Below are 20,952 nucleotides of genomic sequence, written 5' to 3' on the forward strand. Positions count from 1 at the left end.
ATACTGCATGTCGTGTTAAAGTTGTGTGAGCTGTCACAGTTTTAAAAATATAAACAGAGTCAGCTGGCTAGAGTCAGACATTCAAGCCTCCCAACGCTCACGACGCTCCATAGGGTCCCATTGCCGTTGCCACCCAGTGACGCGGTTTGTTTACCAAAATGCTGCTCGGCTGATCCCTCGTATTATAGCTCTGGTGCGTATGCCTAAACCGGAAGTGGGCTTGACTTTGGCTCTCCAGCAAGCGCAGCAACTCGTGTGATTTTCGGACAACTTCAAGGGGGCGTACCTTGAAGCTACTAGGTACGCCCCCTTCCAGGCACGCCTCTGTGTTGCGGTGTGTGGGCGGACCTGCAGAGGGAGAGCAGAGGAGCAGAGCCGTGTGATCCTCTCCTCTCCTCTCACAGCGCAGAGGCAGAGAGACATGACGGCTCCAGAGACGGAGCGCGACGGAGGAGGACCAGCTCAAAAGTCCGAGAAGGATCAGGTGTGTGCGTGTGCGTGTGCGTGTGCGTGTGCGTGCGTGGCGGTGTGTGTGTGCGTGTGCGTGCGTGCGTGCGTGCGTGCGTGTGTGTTGAACTGTACTGTACATACCTGTAAATAGCAGAGCTGTGCGCAGCTTGGCTGTGAGTTGATAGTTTTTTTGTTTTGTTTTTTACCTGTGTGCCTGTCTGATGTGTAGTTAAAGCTGTATGGGGGTATGGAAGTTGTCTTTATAGATGTCAGATGTCATCTAAGCACATAGGCCTACTGGTTAAAGTTGTCTTAGTGCTAAATAATAATGTCATCTAACCACATAGTGGTTAAAGTTGTCTTAGTTAAATCATAATAATGTCATCATGCATACTGTCTGCCAGATTGAGGTCTAACTGTTTAAAGTAGGTCTTTGAAGCAGAAACAGTATACTGTTTGTGCGAGTGGAGACTTGAAAGTGTGAAATGCCTCAGGCTGTCACTGCTGGCACGTCTCAGATGCCTCCTTCTTTCACAAGGCTTTACACTAGGGTTGTCAAAAGTATCAATAGTATCGAAGGTACTGAACATTTGAATCGGATACAATACTCATTTGCAACAGTTTCGATACCATCAGTGATTTCTTTTAATACGTCAAAAAAATGAAAAAAAAAATTTGACCGTGGGATGTGCATCTAACCCTTTTACATCTCTTATATAATTATTGGAGCCACCGAACATGTACAACCCATTCCACCGACCCACTAAGTGGCGACAGTGCTCTCCCAGACTAGAGGAAGGCAAGCAAAAAGCAGTGAGAGGAAGCCATTCTCATGAAAATGGATTGGCGAAAACGCTTTCGTTTTCGCGCTGATTGCTGGCGGTGCGGGATTGCAAATTTGCATAATAGATTACGGGTGGAACACACTTTGAAACACGCAGCATAAATAAGACCAGAATCGCAAAAGCTTCATCAAAGCTCTCAACACAAACCCCAAGAAACGAGCGAGCCCATATCCAGACTTGCACAGCGGCCGCCAGCAGACAGGCAGCAGCAGCAGAAGCAGTGAGCCTGGTGACTCGAGGTTACAGCAGCAACAGAAACGAGCTTGTGACACGCCCGCTGCAGCCAAGAAGAACACACACGGAGGGAGGAGTTTGAAGGAGAGGGGTGTTTCCTGCTGTTATGGAGGAAATTACTGTTCAAAACTATTGTTTAGATGTCTGACGTCTTACTGATGTCAAAAATGAATGGTTAAAGTGACTGTTCTATCGAATTTCACAAAAAGCCGTTTATCTCAGAATAATTTTTCAGACGCTGAAACCATGCTGTATTCAACTGCTAATGCTTACATAACTACTAACTCTACAAACTAACTCTTTTAGACAGAGAAAGCACACATTCTATTAGTTCTTTTGAGATATTGTGTGTTCACAAAATCTTAGCAGAAAAGAATCCTCGGGTCTTGAAAGATGAATCCCGCTCCCTCCCAGCTGTTGTCGTTGTGTCCTTGGGCAAGACACTTAACCCTCATTGCCTCGTATGAATGGGTATGAATGTCTATGAATGTTGGTGGTGGTCGGAGGGGCCGTAGGCGCGAAATGGCTGCCACGCTTCTGTCAGTCTTCCCCAGGGCAGCTGTGGCTACATCACCCGTAGCTTACCACCACTGGTACGAATGGTGTGAATGAATAATGATTCCTGTGAAGCGCTTTGGGTGTCTTGAAAAGCGCTATATAAATCCAATCATTATTATTATTAGAATCCTCAAAAAAACCCTCTGGCAGAACCTACCTACAGTAAAAAAAAAACGGCTGGCAGTGAATGTGTTAATAATGAAAAATCACGGATTTTTCCCTCCCTATCATTGGGTATCTGTTGCTTCAACAAGCTAAACGTGTTCTGATGGCTAGAGCAGGGCTAATCTGCTGTCTAAGTTCAAAGTTTGATCAGGCCTAGATTATGGAGACGTGTGCGTCTGTCCGTCCATCTGTCTAACGGTATTTTTATGCCTTTATTTTTAAGATGTGTCGTCATCCCCGCCTTCCCGTGGTATTGAAAATGGTATCGAGTATTGATATTTTCCTGGGTATTGGACTATTGGTATCGAAGTAGTATCGTGACATCCCTACTTTACACCGATGATGTCTCTGGAGTCAAAGATAGTTCAAAATGACACAATTTGATCTTCCTTCTGCTTGATGATGATGATGTGGGGCGGCTGTAGCTCAGGAGGTAGAGCGGGTCGTCCACTAATCGCTTTGGATAAATGAGGTCGGTGGTTCGATTCCCAGCTTCTCCAGTCTGCATGTCGAAGTGTCCTTGGGCAAGACACTGAACCCCAAATTGCTCCCGTTGGTGTGCCAGCACCCTGCGTGGTAACCTGCCGCCATCGGTGTGTGAATGGGTGAATGTACCTACTGACTGTAAAGCGCTTTGGATAAAAGCGCTATATAAATGCAGGCCATTTACCATTTACCATGATGAGCGATTTAATCAAATTTGACAAATCAGTTTGAACATCTATATTGGGAAAAGTGTGAGAACAGGCCGAAATGTGTAAGACTGCTCCAACACTTGTCTACGGCTATTGGCAGAATGATAGAATGAAGCATTATTATTATTTCATACGGTAATATAGGCTATAGATAGATGTATGAACACTAATTGCAAGGAAAATGCCTATGTGGGGGAAGAGCAAACCAAAATATCAATCAAAAATGGTGGATATAGGTAGTATAGTTGTCACACAAATGATCAATAAAATAATAATGTGCACAATCAAAATAGTCAATATAATAATCACATAAGCACAAGGTAAGATAAATTAAAAGACTGAGACATAGACATATAGGCTACATTATTTGACCTTACTATTCATTTTTTCATTTGTTTGAAAGTAATTGGCAAAGATGAAAGAGGGTAAACATTGGTCTCTATACCTGATCAGCCGTGTGCTACATGTGTTTAATCCTGAAAGAAGTCATGCTGTAGAAGGTTGTGTCTAATACAGAAGTCATGCTGTAGAAGGTTGTGTCTAATACAGAAGTCATGCTGTAGAAGGTTGTGTCTAATACAGAAGTCATGCTGTAGAAGGTTGTGTCTAACACAGAAGTCATGCTGTAGAAGGTTGTGTCTAATACAGAAGTCATGCTGTAGAAGGTTGTGTCTAATACAGAAGTCATGCTGTAGAAGGTTATGTCTAATACAGAAGTCATGCTGTAGAAGGTTATGTCTAATACAGAAGTCATGCTGTAGAAGGTTGTGTCTAATACAGATGAAAGAAGTCATGCTGTAGTAGAAGGTTGTGTCTAATACAGAAGTCATGCTGTAGAAGGTTGTGTCTAATACAGAAGTCATGCTGTAGAAGGTTGTGTCTAATACAGAAGTCATGCTGTAGAAGGTTGTGTCTAATACAGATGAAAGAAGTCATGCTGTAGTAGAAGGTTGTGTCTAATACAGAAGTCATGCTGTAGAAGGTTATGTCTAATACAGAAGTCATGCTGTAGAAGGTTATGTCTAATACAGAAGTCATGCTGTAGAAGGTTGTGTCTAATACAGATGAAAGAAGTCATGCTGTAGTAGAAGGTTGTGTCTAATACAGAAGTCATGCTGTAGAAGGTTGTGTCTAATACAGAAGTCATGCTGTAGAAGGTTGTGTCTAATACAGAAGTCATGCTGTAGAAGGTTGTGTCTAATACAGATGAAAGAAGTCATGCTGTAGTAGAAGGTTGTGTCTAATACAGAAGTCATGCTGTAGAAGGTTGTGTCTAATACAGAAGTCATGCTGTAGAAGGTTGTGTCTAATACAGAAGTCATGCTGTAGAAGGTTGTGTCTAATACAGAAGTCATGCTGTAGAAGGTTGTGTCTAATACAGAAGTCAGGCTGTAGAAGGTTGTGTCTAATACAGAAGTCATGCTGTAGAAGGTTGTGTCTAATACAGATGAAAGAAGTCATGCTGTAGAAGGTTGTGTCTAACACAGAAGTCATGCTGTAGAAGGTTGTGTCTAATACAGAAGTCATGCTGTAGAAGGTTGTGTCTAATACAGAAGTCATGCTGTAGAAGGTTGTGTCTAATACAGAAGTCATGCTGTAGAAGGTTGTGTCTAATACAGAAGTCATGCTGTAGAAGGTTGTGTCTAATACAGAAGTCATGCTGTAGTAGAAGGTTGTGTCTAATACAGAAGTCATGCTGTAGAAGGTTGTGTCTAATACAGAAGTCATGCTGTAGTAGAAGGTTGTGTCTAATACAGAAGTCATGCTGTAGAAGGTTGTGTCTAATAAAGAAGTCATGCTGTAGAAGGTTGTGTCTAATACAGAAGTCATGCTGTAGAAGGTTGTGTCTAATAAAGAAGTCATGCTGTAGAAGGTTGTGTCTAATACAGAAGTCATGCTGTAGAAGGTTGTGTCTAATACAGAAGTCATGCTGTAGAAGGTTGTGTCTAATACAGAAGTCATGCTGTAGAAGGTTGTGTCTAATACAGAAGTCATGCTGTAGAAGGTTGTGTCTAATACAGAAGTCATGCTGTAGAAGGTTGTGTCTAATACAGAAGTCATGCTGTAGTAGAAGGTTGTGTCTAATACAGAAGTCATGCTGTAGTAGAAGGTTGTGTCTAATACAGAAGTCATGCTGTAGAAGGTTGTGTCTAATACAGAAGTCATGCTGTAGTAGAAGGTTGTGTCTAATACAGAAGTCATGCTGTAGTAGAAGGTTGTGTCTAATACAGAAGTCATGCTGTAGTAGAAGGTTGTGTCTAATACAGAAGTCATGCTGTAGAAGGTTGTGTCTAATACAGAAGTCATGCTGTAGAAGGTTGTGTCTAATACAGAAGTCATGCTGTAGAAGGTTGTGTCTAATACAGATGAAAGAAGTCATGCTGTAGTAGAAGGTTGTGTCTAATACAGAAGTCATGCTGTAGAAGGTTATGTCTAATACAGAAGTCATGCTGTAGAAGGTTATGTCTAATACAGAAGTCATGCTGTAGAAGGTTGTGTCTAATACAGATGAAAGAAGTCATGCTGTAGTAGAAGGTTGTGTCTAATACAGAAGTCATGCTGTAGAAGGTTGTGTCTAATACAGAAGTCATGCTGTAGAAGGTTGTGTCTAATACAGAAGTCATGCTGTAGAAGGTTGTGTCTAATACAGATGAAAGAAGTCATGCTGTAGTAGAAGGTTGTGTCTAATACAGAAGTCATGCTGTAGAAGGTTGTGTCTAATACAGAAGTCATGCTGTAGAAGGTTGTGTCTAATACAGAAGTCATGCTGTAGAAGGTTGTGTCTAATACAGAAGTCATGCTGTAGAAGGTTGTGTCTAATACAGAAGTCAGGCTGTAGAAGGTTGTGTCTAATACAGAAGTCATGCTGTAGAAGGTTGTGTCTAATACAGATGAAAGAAGTCATGCTGTAGAAGGTTGTGTCTAACACAGAAGTCATGCTGTAGAAGGTTGTGTCTAATACAGAAGTCATGCTGTAGAAGGTTGTGTCTAATACAGAAGTCATGCTGTAGAAGGTTGTGTCTAATACAGAAGTCATGCTGTAGAAGGTTGTGTCTAATACAGAAGTCATGCTGTAGAAGGTTGTGTCTAATACAGAAGTCATGCTGTAGTAGAAGGTTGTGTCTAATACAGAAGTCATGCTGTAGAAGGTTGTGTCTAATACAGAAGTCATGCTGTAGTAGAAGGTTGTGTCTAATACAGAAGTCATGCTGTAGAAGGTTGTGTCTAATAAAGAAGTCATGCTGTAGAAGGTTGTGTCTAATACAGAAGTCATGCTGTAGAAGGTTGTGTCTAATAAAGAAGTCATGCTGTAGAAGGTTGTGTCTAATACAGAAGTCATGCTGTAGAAGGTTGTGTCTAATACAGAAGTCATGCTGTAGAAGGTTGTGTCTAATACAGAAGTCATGCTGTAGAAGGTTGTGTCTAATACAGAAGTCATGCTGTAGAAGGTTGTGTCTAATACATAAGTCATGCTGTAGAAGGTTGTGTCTAATACAGAAGTCATGCTGTAGTAGAAGGTTGTGTCTAATACAGAAGTCATGCTGTAGTAGAAGGTTGTGTCTAATACAGAAGTCATGCTGTAGAAGGTTGTGTCTAATACAGAAGTCATGCTGTAGTAGAAGGTTGTGTCTAATACAGAAGTCATGCTGTAGTAGAAGGTTGTGTCTAATACAGAAGTCATGCTGTAGTAGAAGGTTGTGTCTAATACAGAAGTCAGGCTGTAGAAGGTTGTGTCTAATACAGAAGTCATGCTGTAGAAGGTTGTGTCTAATACAGAAGTCATGCTGTAGAAGGTTGTGTCTAATACAGAAGTCATGCTGTAGAAGGTTGTGTCTAATACAGATGCACATTTGTCTGCTTGTTGTGAAAACAGTGTTAAGCTGACAGTCATCGCGTCACAGCTGAGACAGGCTGCACTGCACATTGATCTCAGGCATACTGTAACCCTGTGCTGATTATTATAGGGATAGCTATGGAGCATGTGAGGGTCTACGTATGATGAAAAGCACAATATTTTTGAGTTTGTCCACTTGTCTCGGCTTGGTCAGGTTGTTAAGACTATAGGGTGACCAGATCCCAGCAAACTAGATGTGGGACAAAGATTACGTTTGTGTGGGACAGTGGGGGACACGTTACCGATGCTTTAATAGTCTAAAATTGAGATATAATGTCTGTCTTACCAAATCTACATTTCTATTCTCCCCTCTCTTGCCCTCTGGTTGAATGATTCAGTAGCACACAAAAGAGTCTGCATATCAAAACTTCACAAATATATTTGATTTGAATGCAACTTTCCCAACTTGCACGCTAGGTCAATAGACTAAGCATAAAGCGAAGCTTAAGTTTCACAGTGCTTCTTCTCCAACACATTACTAGACTAAAATGTGTAGGCTACAATAAAACAACAGACAGGTTGCTGTGCTGACATGGTCCATATAGAACAGGGGTGGGCAACTGCCGGCCCACGGGCCGCATGCGGCCCCCGACCTCACTCAGTGTGGCCCCGCCCCTGGGTCAATTTCATTTCATGTTTTTTTTTACAAGGTGGACATTTTTGGTTAGGTTAGGTTAGAACACCCAAATCTGTTTTTATTTTATTGTACATCCCAGAACATGGCGCTAATGGTATTAGCATTGTCCATCCACATACTGTTAGCATTTGAGCTAATGCTATTGTAACAAACTATATCATAAACTATGATTACCAGTCCTTTTCATCAAATTAGTAGCTATGATTGGGAGTGATGGTGTTACAGTAGGCTACAGGTGAAAGTGCACGGTCACAATCTGAGGAATTTTTTGTGTGGCCCTCTCTATCATCAAAGTTGCCTGTCCCTGATATAGAATATAGATATAGATATAGAGTAGGCTAGTAAGCTACATAATTACTGTTCATCTGAACAAAACAAGTATAACGTTACAATAAGAGCACAGCTTAGCTGTTGCATTAATATGGGTAGTATTATCATTAGTGTATGTATTTGGCCTTTGGTATTGTTATTATTGCTAGTTACTGGGAGTACTCACACATCTCTCTGAGGCTGCAGTTTGTGAAGTTAACCGCGCCTACATATCTCTCGCCCAGAGCCGCAGTGTGCGCACAGACAGGAACCGCTGGTTTCCATCTCCCCCCCTCTCTCTTTCTCTGTGTCTCTCTATGTCATTCAAAATGCGGGACATCTTCTCAATTTGCGGGACGTGTGAAAAGTCATGAAAATGCTGTGGTCACCCTATTAGAATGGAGAACCCCTCCCCATCCCCCATCCCCCCCACCACACACACACACATGAGGGTCGCAGGTTCGTATCCACGTGTTACCTCCGGCTTGGTCGGGCGTCCATACAGGCAGGATTGCCTGAGGGTGGGAAGCCGGGTTAGGGGTTTGTGTCCCGGTCGCTGCACTAGCGCCTCCTCTGGTCGGTTGGGGCGCCTGGTCGCGGTGGAAGGGAACTGGTGGGAATAGCGTGATCGTACGTCCTACCGGTGAAGCTCCCCGGTGTCAGGCGAAAAGAAGCGGCTGGCAACTGCGCATGTTTCGGAGGAAGCATGGTGCTAGTGGCTCTCTCCAGATTGGCAGAGGGTTGAAATGTGTGTATATATATATATATATATATATATATATATATATACATTTATATAAATATATATTATATATACATTTATATATATATATATACATTTATATATATATATACATTTCCACCCTCTGCCGATCTGGAGTGTGTAACCCAAGAGATCAACAATACAATGATTTTCTGAGCAGCCAATTACTACAGCTCGGTTTTGCCTAGTCTTGTTTTTACAGTGCACATGGTGCAGCGCGGGCCAGGAGGACTCCTGTTTTTACAGTGCACATGGTGCTGCGCGGGCCAGGAGGACTAATGTTTTTACAGTGCACATGGTGCTGCGCGGTCCAGGAGGACTAATGTTTTTACAGTGCACATGGTGCAGCGCGGGCCAGGAGGACTCATGTTTTTACAGTGCACATGGTGCTGCGCGGGCCAGGAGGACTAATGTTTTTACAGTGCACATGGTGCTGCGCGGGCCAGGAGGACTCATGTTTTTACAGTGCACATGGTGCTGCGCGGTCCAGGAGGACTAATGTTTTTACAGTGCACATGGTGCTGCGCGGGCCAGGAGGACTCATGTTTTTACAGTGCACATCTGCGCGGTCCAGGAGGACTCATGTTTTTACAGTGCACATGGTGCTGCACGGGCCAGGAGGACTCATGTTTTTACAGTGCACATGGTGCTGCGCGGGCCAGGAGGACTAATGTTTTTACAGTGCACATGGTGCTGCGCGGGCCAGGAGGACTCATGTTTTTACAGTGCACATGGTGCTGCGCGGGCCAGGAGGACTAATGTTTTTACAGTGCACATGGTGCTGCGCGGGCCAGGAGGACTAATGTTTTTACAGTGCACATGGTGCTGCGCGGGCCAGGAGGACTAATGTTTTTACAGTGCACATGGTGCTGCACGGTCCAGGGGGACTCATGTTTTTACAGTGCACATGGTGCTGCGCGGTCCAGGGGGGCTCATGTTTTTACAGTGCACATGGTGCTGCATGGTCCAGGAGGACTCATGTTTCCACATCCTTGATGTGATTAAGTTTGAGAACCACTGGACTACCTGATTTGCATCCCCTAGCTAGTTTGCTCACTTACTTAGCGGAAATGATCTGAAGCATATAAATGATATTTGTTTGCTGGCTAACGAGCTAGCTAGCTAATGTGTGTGAAGTTGACAGATGACTTCCCATGCCGTTTCAAACATAGGTTTCATCCCTAGCGCATACCTTCTACAAACATTCTACAAAGTTTGGTGGTGTTACCTGTTTGGGAGTTGGGTGCCTTTTTGGGATTGGCCACGACCAAATTTGCCACCGCCCCTTTTGGCTAGTGGGCGTGCATGAAAAGTTAAGCCCACGATCAACCTTTCTACAAAGTTTCGTGTCAAATCCATTTGTGTGAATCTGTGAAAACAACATGAGCCGAACAACTGGGCTCATAACTGGTGGAATGCATTGAACATGACAGTGTGATTGAATAGTGGGAGAGGATCCAAAACTCTACAACATGACACTAATAACAAGACAGGTTTAACCTGTAGCCTCAATGAAGCAGCCTCAAGATGATCTTACTACTGCTTCTTGTATTGCCACGTTTTGATGCATCTGTTAGGAGTTGTTTATTAGTACACGTTTTGATGCATCTATGTTATGAGTTGTTTATTAGTACATGTTTTGATGCATCTATGTTATGAGTTGTTTATTAGTACACATTTTGATGCATCTATGTTATGAGTTGTTTATTAGTACACATTTTGATGCATCTATGTTATGAGTTGTTTATTAGTACATGTTTTGATGCATCTATGTTATGAGTTGTTTATTAGTACATGTTTTGATGCATCTATGTTATGAGTTGTTTATTAGTACACGTTTTGATGCATCTATGTTAGGAGTTGTTTATTAGTACACGTTTTGATGCATCTATGTTATGAGTTGTTTATTAGTACATGTTTTGATGCATCTATGTTATGAGTTGTTTATTAGTACACGTTTTGATGCATCTATGTTATGAGTTGTTTGTAGTATGTTATTAGTACACATGGTTGTACCATGTGTACCATGTGTACCTACCATGTACCTACCATGTACCTAAACCTACCATGTACCTAAACTTGTACCACTGTTCCTTCAGAAGTTGTAGTTCAATCAGGAGAGACTAGAGACCAAAGGATGAATAAAGTGATATTTATTACAATAAAGTGAATAATTTACGACAGAAAGAATGATGAGAATAAAGTATTGTTATTAGTCTTTGGCGGTTAGACACCGCAGGGAGATCTTGAGAGAGCTGCACCAGCCCAGATCAGCATCCAGATATATCCCCCTGCAGTGTCTAGATACTGGTGGTGCTGGTGATCTCCTTCTGAGACTCATGATGAGACTCTTCCGACTGAAGAATGGGATAGGTCTGCGATGACCGGGAGGAGAAGGGGAGGAGGAGGATGCGAGCCTGACAGCAGCGGTGATTGAGAGGCTGAATGAGACAGAAACAAGCATATTTAAGGAACCCGTCTCCAAGCAATTGGCTTACGACTGGGTTGAGGAGCAATGTGATAGGCTTACACTGGAGGTGTGTGGGGTGAGAGGTGATGAGAGCAGTGATGTGACACTATGCAATTGGTTAACAGAGACTGGGCGGCAACCAGCTGATTGATCATTGAAACCCGGAAATTGATAGCTTATTATGATCTTGTGAGTAGATTGAAGAGTGGAGATATAAAGTGAATTAAGGAAGTGTAAAAGATATTATAGTCTTCCTGGCTTGAACTTACGTTGAGAACTACATTTGTCATAGACTGTGCTCCATAGTTGATTGCTCTATTGCTGACAAAAAATTTGTTATTGTAAGTCGCTTTGGATAAAAGCGTCTGCCAAATGACGTAATGTAATGTAATGTAATGGTTGTTGTCCAAACAAAATGAAGTTAAATGTGAAGCAGCATGTGATCATGATGTGTTGTGATGGTGTGGAGTTTCTTCTCACACAGCCTTGTCCGTCCCCCAAGTCACAACTTGATTCCATCTTCTTGCATTCCTAAGATTTCTCTCTCCTTCTCTCTCTCCTTCTCTCTCTCTCCTTCTCTCTCTCTCCTTCTCTCTCTCTCCTTCTCTCTCTCTCCTTCTCTCCCTGTCTTTCCTTTGCCCGCCCGCCCCTCCCTCCTTATTTAATCTCAAGCAGCTGATGCCTCCCTCTCCCTCTAGTTTCTGTCCGTCTGTCCACTTCTCTCTCCTCTCTGTTTCACTGTCTTATGACCATGATCTCACATTCCTTGCTTCATAATACACACACACACACACACACACACACACACACACACACACACACACACACACACACACACACACACACACACACACACACACCACACACACACACACACACACACACACACACACACACACACACACACACACACACACACACACACACACACACACACACAAAAGGCTTTTCCATCTCCACCCTAATTGTCCTTGAATGCCTCAGAGGTAAACTGTACCAGCTGTGTTGCTCTGTTGACTCCAGGATCTTTTCATTCTATTTAGTTGTTTTCATCGTAAGCTAGCTTGTCTGCAACCTTGCTTTTTAAGGGTGCTTTCTCACTGGCGCCCCGGTACCGTTCCCGAGCACACTTGTTCCCAAATTGATTCCCAGTTTTGGAACATTTGAAGAGTGTGAACGTTGCGTTCTGTTCTGTTCTGCGCCCGGGCGCGCAACAGGGAACCGTGACGGGATCCACTTGAAAAGGTGGTCTGGGGAACGCTTTGGCGTGCCCGCACGGCGCACGCGGAACACTCGCGAGTGTGAAAGCCAACCGTTCCGAACCACATAGACAACACACGGGCGAGGATAAACTCCAGGCATAGTTGATGACGCAAGTGCACTCTGTTCAATTTCCGAGCGTGGATGAAATGCTGCAATGTGAAAGCTGACCAGCGGGGGAGAGGGGAGGGGGCGCAATCGTTCCCGAGTGTGGAACAGAACAGAACGAAAGCAATCGTTCCCATTGAGAAAGCAGCCTAAAAGTGACTCTCCCATTCCTGAAAAAAAACAAAAACAAAAAAAATAAAAACAACAACAAACAAACAACAACAACAACAACGTAATGGCGGAATCGATGAAGCAAGCGAGTAAACGTGTTAGTAAACGTGTTAGTAAACGTGTTAGTAAACGTGTTAGTAAACGTATTAAACTTGCTAGGCTACCTACCTCTTCACTTGTCATTGTGGGACATGTTTATTGTTGTTGTTTATTGACGGGTTAAAAAGGCACAAAACAAAATACAACTGCATCTTTTTCTGGAAATGATGGTGGTGTCCAGATGGTTTCCAGTATCCAACCTGCCTTATGCAGTGGCGGACGTAGTGTTTTGGGGGTCTAAAGGGCGGGGGGACAGACTCCAGGCGTGCTCCCAAGCGCGAGGGCCGTGCGGCCAATATGACATCATCGCGCTGGGGGCGAGGCCTCTGCAGCCGTAAGCGCGTCGCCAGATTTTTCTAGCAGCTCCGCAGCTCCACTGGGAGCACTGCGCTTTGCAGGGAGAGACAAGAAGAGAAATGAAATGAAGAAGTAAGTAGGCTGAGCCATGTTTTGACCACATGTCTTGACCCATGTGGTAAATGTGGTACTGTATTGTATCTTTTATGATGAACACACAGTATCTCACAGTATTGTATCGTTTATGATGAACATACAGTATCTCACAGTATTGTATCGTTTATGATGAACATACAGTATCTCACAGTATTGTATCGTTTATGATGAACACACAGTATCTCACAGTATTGTATCGTTTATGATGAACATACAGTATCTCACAGTATTGTATCGTTTATGATGAACATACAGTATCTCACAGTATTGTATAGTTTATGATGAACATACAGTATCTCACAGTATTGTATCGTTTATGATGAACATACAGTATATCACAGTATTGTATCGTTTATGATGAACATACAGTATCTCACAGTATTGTATCGTTTATGATGAACATACAGTATCTCACAGTATTGTATCTTTTATGATGAACATACAGTATCTCACTGTATTGTATCGTTTATGATGAACATACAGTATCTCACTGTATTGTATCTTTTATGATGAACATACAGTATCTCACAGTATTGTATCTTTTATGATGAACATACAGTATCTCACTGTATTGTATCTTTTATGATGAACATACAGTATCTCACAGTATTGTATAGTTTATGATGAACACACAGTATCTCACTGTATTGTATCTTTTATGATGAACACACAGTATCTCACAGTATTGTATCGTTTATGATGAACACACAGTATCTCACAGTATTGTATCGTTTATGATGAACATACAGTATCTCACTGTATTGTATCTTTTATGATGAACATACAGTATCTCACTGTATTGTATCTTTTATGATGAACATACAGTATCTCACAGTATTGTATCTTTTATGATGAACATACAGTATCTCACAGTATTGTATCGTTTATGATGAACATACAGTATCTCACAGTATTGTATCTTTTATGATGAACATACAGTATCTCAGTTTAAAATCCAAACAGGCTATGTATATAATTCAGAACAAATGGCAAATGGTTTGCAGTTTGCACACAACACAACAGTGACACAGCATGGTTTACATTAGCTATGATGAGGCAGCTGGAGTCAGGCAGTGGCAGGTCTAGTGAGAGACGCAGTAAGCTCCTCCCCAAGTGGGCTCTTAAAGTACTTTCTGATTCCATGTTTGCATCAAGAGAGGATTGATCCTCTGTGTCTGTGCCTGCGTCTCCTTCTCTCCTCTCCTCTCCTCTCCTCTCCTCTCCTCTCCTCTCCTCTCCTCTCCTCTCCTCTCCTCTCCTCTCCTCCCCTCCTTTCTTCGGGGATTTCTTCGGGGATTTTCACTTTGGAGTTTGGAGTCCTTTACGCACTGGAGAGAAGGTGAGAAGACGGAAGGAGAGAGAGAGAGAGAGAACGAGAGAAAGGGTGGGAGGGAGGGAGGGAGTGAGAGAGTGATGTTTTGGCAGTGTGCACCCTTCAACGAGGTAACGAGGCAATTAACCAACCTGTTCTACTTCCTGAAACTGAAAACAATATTGCTGCAGAGGAAGAAAAAACTTTCTTAAGCATAGTTTTATGGGGCCTTTGGTAGCCTAAGGCAGGGGTGGGCAACTGGCGGCCCCTGTGTGGCCCGCGCTGGAATTGCTTTTTTTTTTTTTTACTTTTACAGTGCACCTGAACATGCAAGATACCCGCTGAGTAAGTGTCCAAATGTTCATGTCATTCTGGCCAATACTCCACTTCTGTTATAACATTTCAGTCTGTTCTAAGTAAACATTTAAATAATTAACTCGGTTTTGGATTTATTTAGCTTCAAGAGTGCATTTTTGTTCTTGTGTGACCCTCAACACAGGCTTTGAGAATCCCGGGCCACTTACTGATACTTATGCTTAAATTAACCCACTCATATTCTGGTTTATATTCAAGAAAAACATTTTGGCTAGTGGAAATTCTAATTGGCTGGTAACTTTAAAATCTAGCAGCCATATTGGCAGGTGGTCAAAAAAGTTAATTTCAAGCCCTGCAGGGAGAGCAGGTGCTGACATAGAAGTGAGTGAGAAAAGGATCAAATATTGGTGGTTAAGACTGAATGATGACATCACAACTGTTAATTTAAAATTTGTTATTCCTCTAAACCTGCCTTCAAATGCCCCAAATTGTTCGCGCCGGCGCCGTTTGGCCCCCAGCCCTCAGCAAAATATGGCTCTCTGTTAGCGAGGAATCTTTTTTGTGGCCCTCTATCATCAAAGTTGCCCATCCCTGGCCTAAGGCAACTGCCTTACCTTGCCTAATGGTAAAGTCTGCCTCTTATGTCATAAGCCAACTTTCCAGGCAGTTCCAGGACTTGATGACCTGCCCATGACCTTCCCCAAATTATAACGCACCGCTGTGCAAATTTTCAGACCAATCCGACTCGGATGGTACGCCCCCTGCAGGTCCGTCTACAGCAGGGGTGCCCAAATTCTTTCCCATGAAGGGCCAAAACTCAATCTGGGTGGAGGGCCGAGGGCCAAAAATAAACGTTGTGGAATTACATTCAAATGTATTGTGTTTTATAGAAAATTAACATTCTAAATCTAAAATAACATTTCAATATAATAATCTACTTTTTATCTGTTTGGTAATTGTAATAATTTGCAATTGGTTACCGTATATATATTTAAAAAAACATCTGCATTTGTGGGGAGCTTAAACATTTAATCCGTAAACACCCAGTTAAAAACAGTTGTATTTTCCACCTTTGTAATCAAGAGAGAAATTTGACTTAATTCACAACTTGAAAAATCCTCAAGGTACTTTGAAAATCAGCTTTATTGTCCATCTTTTGTAAACAATTTGCCATGACAATTTGCAGGGATGCAATCTCAGGAGTGAACACAGTATCCGCAGCCACATTCAGACACTGTTTCACAAAGTCACCACATGAAAAAGCTCGTCCACCCTTTACAATCAGTGCTCAGATATCTGATAACTTGCCCGAGTTGCATTCTGGATAAAAAAATAAGAATCCCCAAATCCGTGGCGGGCCAAAACAAACAGAGTACGCGCCAAACTTGGCCCACGGGCCCCAAATTGGTCAGCACTGGTCTACAGAGTAACATAATTTAAACCGCGTGTCAATGAACAAGACCGTCTGTTATGTTAAACAACGAACAACATAATGGGTAGAATATGTAGCCTAAGTAAGAAGATCTATTCAGATAGAATGATTCACAACAACACAGCCAGGATTTACATTTTGGACAGTTTGGGCAATTTTGGGATGGGCCTTTTAATTAGGCTAAAGAAGTTAATAGGCTATATTACTGTTTGCCCTCCTTTGAGGTTTCCAACTGCGACAGTTTGTAAGCTATTTATGACAAGTGGCACACGCAGGTATAATGCTCAAATCGTGCAAAAATAAAACAGTAGGCTGCCGTTGTCGCATGTTTCCAGCTGAAATGTTTTAAAGGTGTGAGAGAGTGTGAAGAGGGTCATTTGAGTGAGTCTCACTTGGCACCTAGACAAAACAAGACATTTGAGGACGTCATCTTGGATTTTGGGAAACACTGATCCACATTTTATAGACCAAACAACTAATAGTTTGATCAAGAAAATAATGACAGATTAACCCAGAAATGAAAAGAATGGTCGGAAAGCAGCCCTACAGTAGTCCTACTGCACAGTAGCCCTACTGCACAGACTTCTTCTGAGTACATGGAGCTGATTCCTACTCCTACGAAGTTCTCCAGAGAAAAGCCTGGAGTCTAGATGTCCTCACACACTGAGGACTTGTTTCTATAGCTGTAGCTCTGTGTGAGCAGGCCAGCTCAGCTGAGAACAAAGATAGCCGTGTCTTCATCTACTACATCTCTTTCTGCCCTTTTATGTTCCTCCAATTATCCAATTTCTCTCTCTCATTATACAAAAGACCCAGTTGTCCTCTCTTCAAATCTGGTATCAATTCTGACGTCATTTCAATTTCTCTTCTGCCTCAACTTTAGGTCCTCTAACCTCTAACCATCTATCTCCTGCTTCTTTAGACTCTCCCTTTTCTTTATGGAAATCCAAAGGAATCACCTCCTTTTGTGATTTATTTCAGGATAACATATTTCCTACTTTTCTGTCATGGTTTTGGATTTAATCATTCTTTTAGTTATTATTTTGCATTCACTCATTCATTTAGTTTATTATTGGTTTTGTTCTAACTCTGCTGTCATTTCAGACCCGGCCACTCCCACCTGCCTGTCTTCCCCTCACTAGTTTCACCTGTCTGCTAATTAGCCCACTCACTCATTCCCTAATCAGCTCCTCAGCTTATCTCCAGGCCCATTCCACTAGTTCTCTGCCAGATTATCATTGTGCTTCATGCCAGTAACATCCAGCTATCCTGTTCCCTGCCTTTTTGAGCCTGTTTTGGATTTTGCCTCAGCCTTGTTTCTTTTGGACTGTTTCCTGTTTGTTTTGTTCTCTGATTCATTACTTTAGTGAAGACTTTGATTTTTACACTCTGCCTCTGTGTCGTGCATTTGGGTTCCATTTTTGTATCTGACCGTGACACTTTTCTATCCCTTTCAAGTCAATTTGACTTTTGCCACGTTCACATCTCTTCAGATATTTTCAGATACGTCGCTGTGTAACCTCTCAGTTCCGCTCTTTCCCTTCTTTACCAACTCTGCTCCCTTGGGAGGAATTTCTTCATCTTTCACTCGATCAGAGATCACTTATATCTCAGATTTACTCCTCCATGATGTCATTTATTAATAAATCTGTTGTGAAAGCTAAATCAGCCTGGGAGGAGGAACTAGGTATTGAGTTCTCTGATGATTGGTGGGCTGGAGCAGTTGATAGGGTTAGATCTACTACATCATGTGCTCAGCTGGGTCTCATACAAGTCAAGGTGCTGCACAGGCTCCATTATTCTAAAGCCAGACTGTCACAAATCTGTCCCAATGTAGAGTTTATGTTCATTTTGGGACATATTCTTTAAAACCCTATCTTACATCTTAGGAGTTGAGCTGCAGCCGTGTCCCCTGATTGCTATTTTTCGCGTCCCTGGTATTATTTTAAACACCTAGACGTAATCACCTTTTCCTCCCTCCTCGCACATTACATTACATTACATTACATCACGTCATTTGGCAGACGCTTTTATCCAAAGCGACTTACAATAACACATTTTTGTCAGCAATAGAGCAATCAAGTATGCAACACAGTCTATGACAACTACAACTTCTGAAGGAACCGTGGTACAAGTTTAGTTTAGGTTAATAGCTCATATGTAAATAGCCTTCAGAGGCTTCCAGCTGAGCAGCAGGTGTAACTCACCTTCCTTTTTTGTTTTTTTTGTTTTTGTTATGGTTTCTTTTGTTTCTTTTCCCTTTCCGTACCCCCCCCCCCCCCCATTTAATTCCTGTATGTATGTGGGTGTGTGTGCATGTGTGTGTGTGCATGTGTGTGTGTGTGTGTGTGTGTGTGTGTGTGTGTGTGTGTGTGTGTGTGTGTGTGTGTGTGTGTGTGTGTGTGTGTGCATGTGTGTGTGTGTGTGTGTGTGTGTGTGTGTGTGTGTGTGTGTGTGTGTGTGTGTGTGTGTGTGTGTGGGTGTGTGTGCATGTGTGTGTGTGTATGTGTGTGTGTGTGTGTGTGTGTGTGTGTGTGTGCATGTGTGTGTGTGTGTGTGTGTGTGTGTGTGTGTGTGTGTGTGTGTGTGTGTGTGTGTGCGTGGGAGGGGTGGGGGGTTACATGTTAGTCTGTGTGTGGGGTAGCTGGGCAGGGGGATTATAAAGTGGTCTATTCAATGTTAAATGGCTGTTAGATGCCACACAACACATGTTTTCAACCTGCTCACAGTTTAGCCCTAGTGTGTGTGTGTGTGTGTGTGTGTGTGTGTGTGTGTGTGTGTGTGTGTATGTGTGTGTGTGTATGTGTGTGTGTGTGTGTGTGTGTGTGTGTGTGTGTGTGTATGTGTGTGTGTGTGTGTGTGTGTGTGTGTGTGTGTGTGTGTGTGTGTGTGTGTGTGTATGTGTGTGTGTGTATGTATACAAAATAAAAACATCTTGTGATCAAAGATGAAAGAAGCTGCTCATCACACTAACATTGTATCACTCTTTCTGCTCACAGAGCTGGATCCCCAAGATCATCAAGAAGCGAGTGTGCACCACTTTTATAGAAGACAGTTTCAGGTAAGTCCTCCTCCTGATCCAGACTGTTTCAGGTAAGTCCTCCTCCTGATCCAGACTGTTTCAGGTAAGTCCTCCTCCTGATCCAGACTGTTTCAGGTAAGTCCTCCTCCTGATCCAGACTGTTTCAGGTAAGTCCTCCTCCTGATCCAGACTGTTTCAGGTAAGTCCTCCTCCTGATCCAGACTGTTTCAGGTAAGTCCTCCTGATCCAGACTGTTTCAGGTAAGTCCTCCTCCTGATCCAGACTGTTTCAGGTAAGTCCTCCTCCTGATCCAGACTGTTTCAGGTAAGTCCTCCTGATCCAGACTGTTTCAGGTAAGCCCTCCTCCTGATCCAGACTGTTTCAGGTAAGCCCTCCTCCTGATCCAGACTGTTTCAGGTAAGCCCTCCTCCTGATCCAGACTGTTTCAGGTAAGTCCTCCTCCTGATCCAGACTGTTTCAGGTAAGTCCTCCTCCTGATCCAGACTGTTTCACGTAAGTCCTCCTGATCCAGACAGTTTCAGGTAAGTCCTCCTCCTGATCCAGACTGTTTCAGGTAAGTCCTCCTGATCCAGACTGTGTCAGGTAAGTCCTCAGTCCTCAGGTGAGATCCTACCAACCAAGACTTGCCTTGAGGCTCCAGGTATCATGTTTGCAGGTAGACGTGCTCCGAATTGCTATCGAAACAAAGGGCAAAGAGATCCGACATGATTTATAAAAAATAAACTATAATTATTTTAAAACCAAAGTATATTCTGTCACAACAGCCCCAATAGCTTGCTACAGTACAAATAAAATAGCTGATAAGCTGATAAACTGACAATTAAGTGCAGTCAAAAACTGTAAGGTACCGACCGCTTTACCTGAGCACTGATTACCTGCCATGATATAGGAGTGGTAAAGGGGAAACATGGGGAAAAAGGGCGTAGACCCAGGCAATCCTTGTTGATTTCCATAATAATCCTACTAGTATGATTGGAGAGCTGTCTGTCTGTCTGTCTGTCTGTCTGTCTGTCTGTCTGTCTGTCTGTCTGTCTGTTTGAGTTGAAGGAACACCGTTGATCCAATCGCCTCCCAAATTTGCCAAAACACTTTTCAGGGGTCTGGAATGAATCTGGTAATTGAAAAATAAAAAATAGGCCCACGGGGGCTTCACACTTCACACTGTCATCAGTGATGTCACTCGAGAATTGTGATGTCATCAGTGATTTATGACAGACAGTGTGTGTGTGTGTGTGTGTGTTGGTTTGTCTGTGGCCTGTCAGTAATGGGGCGTTGTGTCAGTGTGGGGGTGTGCGGGAGCTCCATGGCTCTGTGGCCACAGGGGACTATTTTGGAGCAGCCATCGTCAGCCAGTGGGACAGCAGCCAGCACTCCTCTGAGTCTCCCACTGACGCCTTCGGAGAGCTGGAGTTCGCCGGGGCTGGACGCCGACATAGCCATGTGGGTGGCATCACATACACACACACACACACACACACACACACACACACACACACACACACACACACACACACACACACACACACACACACACACACACACACACACACACACACACACAGGTTTTATATTTATTTAGGTAGATCAGTTTCAAAATTCACACTGTTTAAAAAAGTATGGAACAGAATTGCATTTCAAACTGAAGAAAGTCTAAGATTTCATGATACATGACCTCTTTGCCTGAATCGCAGTTAAAATAAATGTGATGAAATGACTGTGTGACTAATGCAAAGTGAAG

The 20,952-nt window shown here is 42.9% G+C and overlaps 1 protein-coding gene across 1 annotated transcript in view; it reads left to right on the forward strand.

Annotated features, from left to right (window-relative positions):
- Nucleotides 1–416: 416 nt before the first annotated feature.
- Nucleotides 417–20,952, forward strand: part of LOC310771645 (uncharacterized protein) — a 37,121-nt gene continuing 16,585 nt past the window's right edge. Inside the window, exons 1-3 of the mRNA XM_083664208.1 lie at nt 417–484; nt 19,171–19,232; nt 20,477–20,654. Coding sequence (XP_083520334.1) covers nt 422–484; nt 19,171–19,232; nt 20,477–20,654 — 303 coding nt within the window. The 5' untranslated portion in view covers nt 417–421. The remainder of the gene's footprint in view (nt 485–19,170; nt 19,233–20,476; nt 20,655–20,952) is intronic.

The sequence above is a fragment of the Poromitra crassiceps genome (assembly GCF_964638095.1).
Source record: "Poromitra crassiceps genome assembly, contig: HAP1_SCAFFOLD_935, whole genome shotgun sequence".
Classification (NCBI taxonomy): Eukaryota; Metazoa; Chordata; class Actinopteri; order Beryciformes; family Melamphaidae; genus Poromitra; species Poromitra crassiceps.